At 37.9% G+C, this 14,216-nt stretch overlaps 1 protein-coding gene across 6 annotated transcripts in view; it reads right to left on the bottom strand.

Annotated features, from left to right (window-relative positions):
* FGD4 (FYVE, RhoGEF and PH domain containing 4) overlaps positions 1-14,216 on the bottom strand; it is a 226,209-nt gene that overhangs the window by 103,017 nt on the left and 108,976 nt on the right. The window contains exon 1 of one of the 6 annotated variants that reach the window (XM_061125255.1): positions 2,221-2,397. The exons of the other annotated variants lie outside the window; for them this stretch is intronic. Within the exon in view, the coding sequence (XP_060981238.1) occupies positions 2,221-2,311 (91 nt within the window). The 5' untranslated portion in view covers positions 2,312-2,397. Of the gene's footprint in view, positions 1-2,220; positions 2,398-14,216 lie in introns of those variants that run through there. 6 annotated transcript variants of the gene reach the window in all.

Below are 14,216 nucleotides of genomic sequence, written 5' to 3'. Positions count from 1 at the left end.
ACTTCCATTGGCTATCTAATTTTACATATGGTAATGTATATGTTCCAATGCTACTCTCTCAATTCATCCCACCCTGTCCCCAACTCTTTCTCTATGTCTGCATCTCCACTGCTGCCCTTCAGATGAGTTCATCAGTACCATCTTTCTAGATTTCATACATATGCATTAATATATGATATTTGTCTTTTTCTTTTAACAGACTTCACTCTGTATAATAGGCTCTTAGGTTTATCCGCCTCATTACAACTTTCTGACTTCACTCTGTATAATACACTCTAAGGTCATCTACCTCATTAGTTCCTTTTAATGGCTGACTAATATTCCAAACCTCTTTATCTATTCATCTGTCCGTTTACATCTAGGTTGCTTCCATGTCCTGGCTATTATAAATAGTGCTGGAATGAACACTGGGGTACAAGTTTAAATCTTAATCTTGAATTACAATTTAATTTACATATAGTTTGAATGAAAACCACGTTATCATCCCTGCAAAGACTGACAAATACTCCCCATTGAGTCACTCTTCACGTTCCATTTTTCTCTTCAGTTTTCACGTGAGTTTGTCTATAAGCAAAAGTTTTTAAAAAGGAAAGTAAAATATGGGACATTTTTTTTACAGTTGTACTGCTTACTGTTAACTTGATTAAAGTTATTTGATTAAAAAAAAAATAAAAAAATAAAAAGGAAAGTTTCTTCAAGTCATTAAAAAAAGATAAAACTTTTAGAAATAATATGTACACTAAATGCACATATTCAAATTTTTTCTTGAACAACTTAATAGCAATAAAATAACCAGTGGTGTTGGCAGGAAGTGCTACATTACTGTCCTTTCAGTTTACAAACCATAAAAGGAACTTCTAAAACCCACACTATAGTGGCCCCTCACTATAAGGAGTTGTCCATTAGAGCAGAAAATTCGAGTAGCACTTCTCTCCAATGATCCTTAGCTATTTGAAGGTGTAATGAGAAGAAACAGATGTTGCATCAGAGAAAGAGAGAATTCACTAACCGAGAAAGGAAATACTTCCCCTTTGCTGCTTTTTAAACAAATTTCATGTTTAGAGTGTAATGGTAAACCATGTGGGGATCACAAAAACTTTAAACTTTATGCAAGAAGAGTAGAACGCCTGCAACGGAACTGAGGCTTCTTCCTGGATAATGGAGGGAGCCAAGGCAGACGTGAAGTGGGTTACTCAATCTCTAGCAACTACTAGAACCCAGGAAAAGAGCCAGCCAAGACTGTGCAGCTGCAGGAGGGAGCCTCAGCTTCCTGGCTGCAGAACTGTGACCAGCCCCACCCTTGGACTTCCATACTCAGGGCAACTCCCACCCCTCTCCCCCGCCACCCCCCAAAGCCTAAAGAAGGAAAGAGTGACACTGCGAGGAAAAGAATCCTGATAAACTATGAAGACTACCTGTTTTAAGGTTCAGTTCATTTTATTTAACAGTGTAGACAGCAGTGTAGACATTCCTCAGGAAGGTTAACAGATGCACGCAGAGAGTGGGAAAATAGCATCACAGAATTAAACCCATCTCAGTTTTAAAAAATATTTTTAGCAGAAATTTCCTGTCACATGATTACATTTCTACCATAGAGAGTTTCATTCCTCTTTGAAAGAATCAATTTTTCATTAATACACTCCAGAATATTGGAAGAGAAAAACGATGGCTTAATACCACTAACAACAACAACAATGCATCCATGCCTGTCTCTATTTGCTATCTCATATTGAAAAGCAGGTAATATTCACTCTTCTGAACTTTGCTAAAACAAGAAGACTGGGATGGTGGATGATTTGTTTGCTTGAACAGAACAGTATTCTGTGCAGTAGTACTTGAAAATGTTTAGTAGCAAATATTTCTTAGCTTTGTTCACACCAGAAATGAAAGAAAAAAAGAGAAAACTGGTTTTCTTTCTCTGCATTCTCCCGTCAGTGACTAAATTTTCAGATTTCTAATGTTAGTAAGAATGAGTCAGAGAAACAGAACTATTAAACTTGTATTTTGCTAACCCAGAAACAGCCTCCTGGAAGAAGCAGAAACCATAAATAGAGTACATATTTGAATGTTAAAGTTGAAAAATAATGTGAACCTTATTCTTAACTTAAACCAAACTGCAACTTTCATGCCCTTTAAGCATGCTATTGTAAAATGACCCACATAAATTGGGGGGAGAAAAAAAAAGAGAGAAAAGATACACTAGAAAATGAAACTACTTACCGTCATCAGTGGACATCATTTCATATATACTGAAAATTAGTCTACTCTGGTTTGATAAGAAAATATTTGGCTTTACTCTTTTAAAGTTCATGTGATAAAATCTCACTCCTGGCTCTAAAGCCTCTCGCAGCCACAGGTCAGCTGGGAGCTCTGATGATGCACTCTTAACTTCAGGACCTTCTCAGACCTCACTGCTCACAGACAACCTCATGCATAATATGCCACTCCTCCCCAGAGGAGGGTTGCTATAGTGTTTTTCAAGAGACCAAGTATATGAGGATGGAGAGATGTCTGTTTATTACAGTAAACAACAATGAAAGCTCATGGAAGCATCAAATGTACTAGAAATACACTTGGGAATAGGACAGTTTATAAACTGACTAATTCCTTAACTATTAGTAATGCTCTAAAAAAGCCAACATGAAAACAGTTTGTTTCCACTTGAACTGGGTCCATACTCTGGACCAAAGAGGTTTACAGATTCAGGATTCACAGGCTTAAGATGTTAAAATGTCATTTTGAAAGATCTCAAATGCTATTTTGCCACTGAAGACTTTCTATTTTAGCACAGTTCACGACCTTGATGCAGGGTGAGTAACTACTACTCATAAATTTCCTAAGGAAACCAAGTTTTATGTGATTTCAGAGCACTGTTTACTTATTTTTATATATCTTTATAAGTTTTTATCATTTATCAGTACTTTCAAAATTTCTCATAGCCCTGAAAAATCAGAAAGTGTCAATTAAAATATGTATAAAATCACAATGAAGTAACAGGCTATAGACCTCACTCTCACAGTTGAAAGCAGCGTTTCCAAACCCCTCCTTAGTGTGTCCAGATGCGGTGGTTCTCACACACCAGATCATCTGGATGGAATTTTAAAACACACACTGTCTGATTCTATCTCAGGAGTTGAATTCAACCCCATAATCTGCACTTCTAACAAGCTCCCAGGTGATGCTGACACTGTTGGTCTGGGACTACGCTACAGGAATCACATTGGAGAACCACTGGGGCAGAGACTTGATACTCAATGGCAGCCTAAAGCTCTGACTCAATTGCACCTGCTTAGGAAATGCTTAACATCAGGGCAGGTAGGAAACACTCAAGGTGTGGTATGAGGGAACTATGTATTACACACTCAGATAAGGCTCATCAGGAAGTAGACTTATCAACTTAGTTTTTAACAAAAGAAATCTGCATGTTAGGCATGAATAGACAATTACAACATGGAGAAAAGGAGTCAAAAGAGAAAAACCTGAATTGCCTTTTAGGTCCTTCACAAACTTCACCTGTCTGTTTAAAATTCAGTGTGTCAGGAAAACTTTATTTTTTGACTCCAAAGACCACTTAGCCTTGGCAAATTTCAGTAATGCAAAAAGCAGAATGTTTCCCTGTCATAAAATGCACCAATTTTGTGCTTGCTGAATTTTGATAGCCACATTTAAATTATAATCTTAGGTTTGGTTTTCAAACAAACACCTTTTCGGTTTTTATAGCTAACATTTACTTTGTGCCTGGTGCTCTGGTAAGCACCAGCATTTCATTAAATCCTCACTGTGAGGTAATAATAATTTGTCAATATTTTACAAAAGAGAATGCTCTTCTGCAAAAGGGATAAATAATATAGGTAAGGTATGGAGTAAAAATTACCATTCTGCAGAAGAGAAACCTAGGTTTAACAGGTTAAAAATCTTGGCCAGTAACACTAGTAAAATAATAACCTCTAAGAAATGCAATTCTCTTTTGCACAATAAAGATATAATAAAATTCATGTTTGAATCTATACCGTAAAAACCACAATATGATTTGCAGCTAGGAAGTGATAATTACAGTTTTAAACAAAATATCATTGACTCTTATTGTTCACAATGGATAATCTGAAATTATATTCGGCATCTACCACAAACTAGCGACTAAATTTAAGCTACTCACTAGTAGCCATGGCAGTTTCTTATAAAGTTAAACCAGCACTTCCATATGACCCAGCAATGACACTCCTAGGTACTTACCCAAGTGAAACGAATACTTACATTCACAGAAACTTGCAAATGAAAATTTTTAATTTATTTATTTTAATTGGAGGATAATTACTTTACAATATTGTGATGGTTTTTCCCCATATATCAATGTGAATAGGAAACACGTATGTACATGAATGTTTACAGAGGCTTTATTCATAACCACCAAAAGCTGGAAAATACACAATTGACCTTCAATCAGTGAAGAGATAAGCAAACTGTGGTAAATCTGTCTTTATAACACTCAATAAATGAACTTGCATGTGTGTTAGAAGGAAGCCAACTTAAAACACTAGAGGACTTCCCCGCTGGCACTGTGAATAAGAATCCCTTGCCAATACAGAAGACATGGGTTCAATCCCTGGTCCACAAGATTTCACAAGCCACAGAGCAACTAAACCCGTGGGTCACAACTACTGAGCCCGTAGTCTAGAACCCAAGAGCCACAACTACCAAGCCCATGTGCTGCAACTACTGAAGCCCAGGTGCCTTGAGTCTATGTTCCACAACAAGAGAAGCCTCCACAATGAGAAGCCCACACACCACAACTTAGAGTAGGCCCTGCTCACCCACAACTAGAGAAAGACCATAGGCAGCAACAGAGACCCAGTGAAGCCAAAAATAATAAATAAATGCCACACATTTAAGATTCCATATGACATTCTGGAAAAGGCAAGCACAGTTCAGTTCGGTCACTCAGTCGTGTCCGACTCTTTGCGACCCCATGGACTGCAGCATGCTAGGCCTCCCTGTCCATCACCAACTCCTGGACATTACCCAAACTCATGTCCATTGAGTCGGTGATGCCATCCAACCATCTTGTCCTCTGCCATCCCCTTCTCCTCCCGCCCTCAATCTTTCCCAGCATCAGGGTCTTTTCCAATGAGTCAGTTCTTCCCATCAGGTGGCCAAAGTACTGAAGCACACAGAGACAAAAACTAGATCCAAGGTTGCAGGAGGGTGGAGGAACTGATTGAGTACAAAAGGGTACAACAGAATCGTCAAAGGTGATGGGAATGTTTCATATCTACACTGCTGTGCTGGTTAAATGACTGTATGCATTGTCAAAACTTAGAACTGTACCCTGAAGAGGGTAATTTTACTGTATATAAATTATCCAATAATTTAAAAAAATAAAGATTTTTGGTATTATCTATTGCCTTTCTTGTCATCAATAGTAGAGATAGTTACTGGTTCATTGTATTTGCTTCCTGTGATTTTTTAAAAAAATATTGAAAAATTGAAAAGTGACCTAATTAGCTCCGCACACAATGTCCATTTGTGAACATGAAGTTTATAACAATATATTTAAAAGGATCTTTCAAATTACTGCTTGTTAGTTAATTAGTAAGATTATTTGTCATTGACATCAGTCTTGAAAAATATCTGAAGTCCATGCTAACCAACTCAGTTATTCACTTTAGTTATGTATTAAAGACTCTGAAGCAACAAAGACTTAGTGGGCTGTCACCCTGCTATCAGGCTTCTCCTCCTTGTAGAGTGGTTATTTCTTCACAGATTCTGTTGAGTAAGGAAGTCAGAAAGTCCTCCCAGTCACAAGGTATTTCATAACCACTTGCTTTATCACTATATTAAACTTAGTTTACCTTTTATTAAAGCCTGCTAGTATTTTCAAGAGCTTACCATTTCTAATGTAAATGACCTAAAACAAAAATTTTACCATGTAACCTGTGCTTCCTGAATTGAAATTTACTAATTTATAATGTCTAAAAGAAATTCTAGACATGGACGGTGGTAAAACACTGTGAATGTACTGATGCTAGAGAACTGTACACTTAAAAATGGTTAAAATGGTAAACTGTATGTTGTGTATATTTTATGTACACACATATGCTGTTCCTCAGTCTACTTTTTCATGTTCTCTACTGCCTGTACTGCTTCTCTGAATTCTTTCCTTTCTTCAGTGTCTACCTTGGACAACCTATTCACTCAAGGGCTCCAACTCCTCCACTAAAACATCTAATTCCAGTACCAACCTTTCTTAAACATTCTCCTTCACTGGAGAAGGGAAGCTTAAACTTTATCTTGAGGGATGAAGATTTCATTATGCAGCAAAGAGAGGGAAAGGATCTTATTTCAGGTTCTAAAGCGAGGAAACACGTAGCAGATTCACAAATTTCACTGTGGCTTGCAGAAGTATTTCTCACTTGTCAGCTGATATCCTCAATGGCTGCTTACTGCATTGAGAATGAAATCCTAACTCCTTATAAGGCCTCAAGGCACTGGCCCTTGCTTACCTTTCTAGTCTCATCTCTTGCCACTCTGTTTTCAAAGTATGCTCCCAAACCATGTTCCATCAATCATGGGTTTTGAGAAGGAAGTTAAGAAAAATGTTTTCTCTTCATAAATTTCCACAGAAACCTACTTTTTTTTCCCCAACTTTGAAATAGCCATGCAGTTTCCAGAAAAGGCTCCTCTGAGGCTTTAAGAAAATAAAACTTGGGCTTTGCCCTGACCAGGTCAGATAAAGGGTAAATAAAATACAGCCAGTTACTTGCTACTAATGTGGGATAAAGAGAGAGAGCTTTCATTTCTCTTTTTTTTTTAATTTATTTTTTAATTGAAGGATAATTGCTTTACAGAATTTCGTTGTTTTCTGTCAAACCTCAACATGAATCAGCCATAGGTATACATATATCCCCTCCCTTTTGACCCTCCCTCTCATCTCCCTTCCCATCCCACCCCTCTAGGTTGATACAGTTTCCTGAGCCATACAGCATACTCTCTTTTTGACCAAGATTTAAGTACTGTCTTCCTTTCCCGAAGACTCTAATGCATTACTTACTGGGGTAACAGCTGTTGCTTAGGCCTTTGGTGTTGGCCCAAATATTCCTAAAGGACAAACTCAGTGTAAAGAAAAAATAAATATAACCCTAAATATAACCAGTATCTTATCTTCCACTCCACTTATTATTCCTTCCCTTTTACCCCACGATAATATGGCACGATTAAAACATGCAGTTTAATTTCTGATGCAATCTCAGAAGTGTACAGTAAGTCCTCTACATACAACGAGTTCCATTCCGGGAGCACATTGTTAAGTCCAAGATTTGTTCATTAAGTCCAACAAAATTAGCTCAGGTACCCAAATAACACAATTGGCTACATACTACTGTACTGTACTAGGTTTATAGTAGTTTTCACACAAATAATATATTAGAAAACAAATACATAAAAATAAAGAAAACATAAAACATTTTTAATCTTACCATACAGTACCTTGAAAAGTACAGTAGTACCAGCTACATCACCATTGCTTTTATGCTTGCTTCCAGACATCCTGGGCCTCAAATAAAGACACTTCACTACTGTTCTCTATATAAGCACTGTAAAGTCCACAGAAGCACGACCACTTGCCGAGGGTTCATGCAGGAGATGATGTGCGCCAGACACATGAACTAACAAGGCATTAAACAGGCCAGCGCATGTCTGCATCTTTGAAAGTTTGCAACTTGAAAGTTTGTATGTAAGGGACCTTCTGTATTACAGGAATAAAGAAAACTCCAAAGAAAGAAAGAAAAATTTACATTTAGATTTCAATAAGCTTTTCAATAACTTTTCTAAGTTATTGTCTTGGTGGCAGAAAAGAAGACCAAGGAGAAAAAGGCAACTTATCATTTTAATTAAAAAAAATTTTTAAGGTCCATTTCCATCATATGGGCCTTAACTGATGAATTGGTACTTGATAAACTACAAATGTACTTGTTGAAATTTTTAAATTATTATTCTAGCAATCTATATATTGTGAACTTTACAAATAATGCTCAAACAGATTTTAAGTATTATACTAAGAACTAAAAAATATCCATATAGTCTTTTAGGCACAATAGTCTGAACATTAATGACTAGTAGAACTCAAGATAAATTACTTTATAATGGTCAACAAGTCACTATTAAGGGAGTATGGAGTATTTTTATCTTTGACATAAGGTAACAGGGACAAATGTATTCAGCATCCATGCAGATAATGAAAATGGGTAAGCATACAGGTTTAAAACAGTATGAATTAGTTGTATGGCAAATTAGAGAATAATTTTTTAAATTTAAATTTTAAAATTCAAAAAACCATTGTGTGAGTCAAAGAAAACTTGGAGCCATCGATTTGAGGTCCCTTTTAAAATTGTTTAACCCATTTATTAATAATTACAAAGAAATACTGAGTCCTTACATGGGATTCAATACAGTTCATTGCTAAGAACTCAGGAATCTTTTTTAGAAAGTGCTGATCATCACTTTTCTGGAATCTCATTTTTCTTTAGCCACACTACCCTTTTCAATTCCTCTGACCTTAAGGTTTTCACATATGACTAATCTCACTATCTTCTGGATTTCCTTTGAGCATTTATAACTTCTCAGCATTTGTCATCCCTACTACTGCCAAAGCTTCTGGAAAGCAAGGACCATAAGTGTCTCATTCACTATTATGGGTCCCATGGATGTTGCATCAAACATAATAAAACTTCACTAAATGGTCTCTTCTAAGAAGTCAAAGAGAGAGCAGACAAACAAAATGGTGACTGACAAGTTTGGCCAGGGCCCTGTTACTGTTACTGGTACACAGAGGAGGCTTAGGGGAGACCTTCCAGAACAGTGGTCTCCAAACTTTTTGATGGCACATCCTCTCAGTATAAAATGTGGGCACTGCACTCTCAAATATGTATGTATGCACAGACACATGTAGGAATGTATATAAGTTAAATACAAGTATTACAGTGCAAAAATGAATACTATAAAACAAAAACAACTTAAAATAGGATGAGGTAAAGATAAAATGGCTTCCCAGGTGGCTCAATGGTAAAGAATCCACCTGCCAATGCAGGAGATGTGAGTTCAATCCCTGGGCCAGGAAGATCCCCTGGAGAAGTAAAAGGCACCCCACCCCGCTCTTCTTGCCCAGAAAGATCCCATGGACAGAGGAGCATGGTGGGCTACAATCCATGAGGTCGAAAAAGAGTCAGAAACGACTTAGCAACCAAACAACAACAAAGATAGAATACCGTTTTAAAAAAACAATGTGATTCAATCTGCTTTGTTTTTTAGAAATATCTTGGTTAAATATTTCATGATACAAACATTTGAAAGAGTGGAACTAAGTCAACTTACTTCTGTACATGGTTTTAATGATTGCCACAGCTGAGATTTGCTGTTCTACAGGGAAGAAGTATATCTCTGGCTACACTTACAAAATCATGATATATATTTCTCAATCTTATCTACCAATTATGGAAAGGATTTCCTTGAAATTCTTCTAGTAAACGTCCATCTTCCTAGATGTCTTGAAAGCTGTTGCATTTTTTCTTTAATTTGGTCTAATATCTTAAAACTACTTACAAAAAATTTAAAGATTTTTAAAAAGACCTGAATTTACTACATACTACTATATATGATATAGATATTAAGAACCTACTGTATAGCATAAGGAACTCTACTCAATACTCTGGAATGGCCTATATGGGAAAAGGATACACAAAAAAAAAGGAAAAAAAGAGAGAGTAGATAGATGTATATGAGTCACTGATTCACTTTGCTGTATACCTGAAACAAAGACAACATTGTAAATCAAGTATGCTCCAAAAAAACTGAAAACCATACTTAAGTTTGGGTGTAAGAGGGTGTTGTATTTTCTTAACACTTAAAAGGAAAAGATATATGTCATTTTTGGTGGTAAAATGACAGTAATGGAAACATTTCCAATCATCTGAAAAACTTTCTGTCCATAGAGCACTTTTTCTCTGCTGACTGCAGTTACTTTCTCACTGATTCAAAAATCACCTTTACCTGAAAAAGACACGTATTTATTTCTTCAAATATACCTACTAGATAAGAACCTGCAAAATACACGCTGTGTCTACTTTTCTCCTTTTAAAAATAACTTTATTTCTAGCGGGCTGCGTCTTTGCTGCTCTGCAGGCTTCCCTCTAGCTGAGACAAGCGGGAGCTGCTCCAGTTGTGCTGTGCGGGCTTCTCATTGAAAAGGCTTCTCTTGTTGCAGAGCACGGGCTCTAGGAATGCAGGCTTCAGTAGTTGCGGTACATGGGCTCAGTAGCTGCATCTTCACAGCTCTAGAACACTTCAAGAGTTGTGGCATATGGGCTTAGCTGCTCCCTTGCATGTGGGATCTTCCTGGATCAGGGATCGAACCCGTTTCTCCTGCATTGGCAAGGGGATTCCTTATCACTAAGCCACAAGGGAAGTCCCCTTGGCTACCGCTCTTTACATGAAGGGCTAGTAAATAGGGAACATTTGTGTTTTTTGTTAAAAGAAAAAGACACACTGTCTTTGGTTTGAAAACTCATTTAAGTACTATGCCATGCATAAAACTTAACATTGAAAAAAACTAAGTTCATGGCATCTGATACCATCACTTAATGGCAAATAGATGGGAAAACAATGGAAACAGTGAAAGACTTTATTTTATTGGGCTCCAAAATCACTGCAGATGGTGACTGCAGTCATGAAATTAAAAGATGTTTGCTCCTTGGAAGAAAAGTTAAGACTAACCCAGACAGCATGTTAAAAAGTGAGACATTACTTTGCTGACAAAGGTCCATATAGTCAAAGCTATCGTTTTGCCAGTAGTCATGTACAGATATGAGAGTTGGACCATAAAAAAGGCTGAGTGCTAAAGAATTGATGCTTCTGAACTGTGGTGTTGGGAAGGACTTTTGAGAGTCCCTTGGACTGCAAGGAGATCCAGCCAGTCAATCCTAAAGGAAATCAACCCTGAATATTCATCGGAAGGACTGATGCTAAAGCTGAAGCTCCAATACTTTGGCCACTTTATGTGAAGAGTCGACTCATTAGAAAAGACCCAGATGCTGGAAAAGACTGAAGGCAGGAGGAGAAGGGGATGAAAGAGGACGAGATAGTTGGATGGCATCACCAACTCAGTGAACATGAGTTTAAGCAAGCTGCAGGAGATGGTAAAGGACAGGGAAGCCTGGCATGCTGCGGTCCATAGGGTCACAAAGAAATCAGACACGACTGAGTGACTGAACAACAACATACAACTTACAAATCTCTGGGTGGTACAAAAGATGTTTGTACCTAACATGTCAGGGCAGAAAGCAGGCAAGTAAACTTGCCACTGCCTACCTCCCACTTCTCCCTCAGAATTCCTCACCTGTACCTGAAATACTAGGTGTATTCAACACATAAACTGAATGAAAGTGCATGAGTAAGTCTAGCATCACTGACTTAATGGACATGAATCTGAGCAAACTCCAGGAGACAGTGAAGGACAGAGGAGCTTGGTGTGCTATAGTTCATGGGGTCACAAAGAGTCAGACACAACTTGGTGAGCAACCAATAAAAAGTGCTTTTTTGTCCAACCCCTTAGGCAAAATGTTCCAAGTTCTAGGATCTGCTTCCTACACTACAATGATTCATTTTTTGTACCCTCAGGGCACAAAATGGTTTCATAGATAATTGCTTTTGAGAAGAAAATTTCTAGAAGACAGGAAGTTTTTCACAGGGATGTTAAATACATTTCATCTAATAACTCTTCAATCTTCAGGTTATTCCTGAAATTAAGTCATAATGTTGACATAAATGTACTGTATCAATGTTAAAATAACGACTTCCCTGGTGGGCCAGTGGTTAAGAATTTACCTGCAAATAATAGGTTGGATGCCTGCTCCAGGAAGATCCTACATGCCACGGAGCAACTAAGCTGCACCGCAACTGCTGAGCTCACATTCTATAAACTGAGAGCTGCAACTCCTGAAGCCCATATGCTCCAGAGCTCTGCAATATGAGAAGCCATCGCAATGAGATGCTCGCTCACCACAAAGAAGAGTAGGCCCTGCTTGCTACAACTAGAGAACCCGCACACAGCAACGAAGACCCAGTACAGCCAAAAATAAATTTTAAAAAAGAGAGCAAAAGAGCTTTCAGAGGTCAAACAGCTGTATTAAGAAAAAAAAAAGGAAATACACTAATTTGGAAAATAAAAATCTCCAGAACAATTTTAACCTGAATTTTTCCAAAATTTTAATCACATTCTCTACATCAGTCTAAATATGAAGACTACCCCACTTATAGTTTGATTCTAAGGATAACAATTATGATAATGAAAAATTAAGAAAATTCCATGATTCCATTTTCATCTAAAGGTAACTGTGGATAATATTGGTAAAGAGATATTTGAAACAGAATGTCATCATAATAATAGATAAAAATTTAAATAATACAATTTTTTTACCCTGAGTTAAATGCTTTTAAATTATAAGACCCATCCTAAAGAAATTGTTATCTCAAGTACTGGAGCGGCAAACGGCCGAGAGGAGATATCCCACGTCCAAGGTCAGGAGCAGAGGCCATGAGGAGATACCCCATGTCCAAGGTAAGGAGCAGTGGCTGCCCTATTCTGGAGAAGCTGTGAAGAGATACCCCACGTGCAAGGTAAGAGAAACCCCAGTAAGACCGTAGGCACTCAGAGAGGGCATCAGAGGGCAGACACACCGAAACCACGATCACAGAAAACTAGCCAATCTGATCACAAGGACCACAGCCTTATCTAACTCAATGAAACGAAGCCATGCTGTGTAGAGCCACCCAAGATGGCTAGGTCTTGGTGGAGAGTTCTGACAAAATGTGGTCCACTAGAAAAGGGAATGGCAAGCCACTTCAGTATTCTTGCCTTGAGAACCCCATGAGCAGTATGAAAAGGCAAAAGGACAGGACACTGAAAGATGAACTCCCCAGGTTAGTAGGTGTCCAATACGCTACTGGAGATCAGTGGAGAAATAACTCCAGAAAGGATGAAAGGACAGAGGCAAAGCAAAAACAACACCCAGTTGTGGATATGACTGGTGATAGAAGCAAGGTCTGATGTTGCAAAGAGCAATATTGCATAGGAACCTGGAAGCTAGGTCCATGAATCAAGGTAAATTGGAAGTGGTCAAACAGGAGATGGCAAGAGTGAACGTTGACATTTTAGAAATCAGTGAACTAAAATGGACTGGAATGGGTGAATTTAACTAATATATCCATTGTATCTACTACTGTGGGCAAGAATCCCTTAGAAGAAATGGGGTAGCCATCATAGTCAACCAAAGAGTCCAAAATGCAGTACTTGGATGCAACCTCAAAAACCAGAGAATGGTCTCTGTTCATTTCCAAGTCAAACCATTCAATATCACGGTAATCCAAGTCTATGTCTTGAACAGAAATGCTGAATAAGCTGAAGTTGAACGGTTCTATGAAGACCTACAAGACCTCTTAGAACTAACACCCAAAAAAGATGTCATTTTCATTATACGGAACTGGAATGCAAAAGTAGGAAGTCAGGAAATACCTGGAATTAACAGGCAAATTTGGCTTTGGAATACAGAATGAAGCAAGACAAAGGCTAATAGAGTTTTGCCAAGAAAACGCACTGGTCATAGCAAACATCATCTTCCAACAACACAAGAGAAGACTCTACACATGGACAGCACCAGATGGCCATCACCGAAATCATATTGATTATATTCTTTTCAGTCAAAGATGGAGAAGCTCTATACAGTCAGCAAAAACAAGACAAGGAGCTGACTGTGGCTCAGATCATGAATTCCTTATTGCCAAATTGAGACCGAAATTGAAGAAAGTGGGGAAAACCATTAGACCATTCAGGTATGACCTAAATCAAATCCCGTATGATTATACAGTGGAAGTAAGATAGAGTGCATGATGAACTATGGATGGAGGTTCGTGACATTGTTCACGAGGTTCGTGACAACCCTGAAGAAAAAAAGATGGAAAAAAGCAAAATGGCTATCTGAGGAGGCCTTATAAATAGCTGTGAAAAGAAGAGAAGCAAAAGGCAAAGAAGAAAAGGCAAGATATACCCATGTGAACGCAGAGTTCCAAAGAATAGCAAGGAGAGATAAGAAACCCTTCCTCAATGACCCGTGCAAAGAAATAGAGGAACACAGTAGAATGGGAAAGACTACAGATCTCTTCAAGAAAAT

Source organism: Dama dama, chromosome 22 (assembly GCF_033118175.1).
Source record: "Dama dama isolate Ldn47 chromosome 22, ASM3311817v1, whole genome shotgun sequence".
NCBI classification, from domain to species: Eukaryota; Metazoa; Chordata; class Mammalia; order Artiodactyla; family Cervidae; genus Dama; species Dama dama.
Note: the sequence above shows the minus strand (reverse complement) of the source record. Positions and strands in the feature narration are given on the sequence as shown.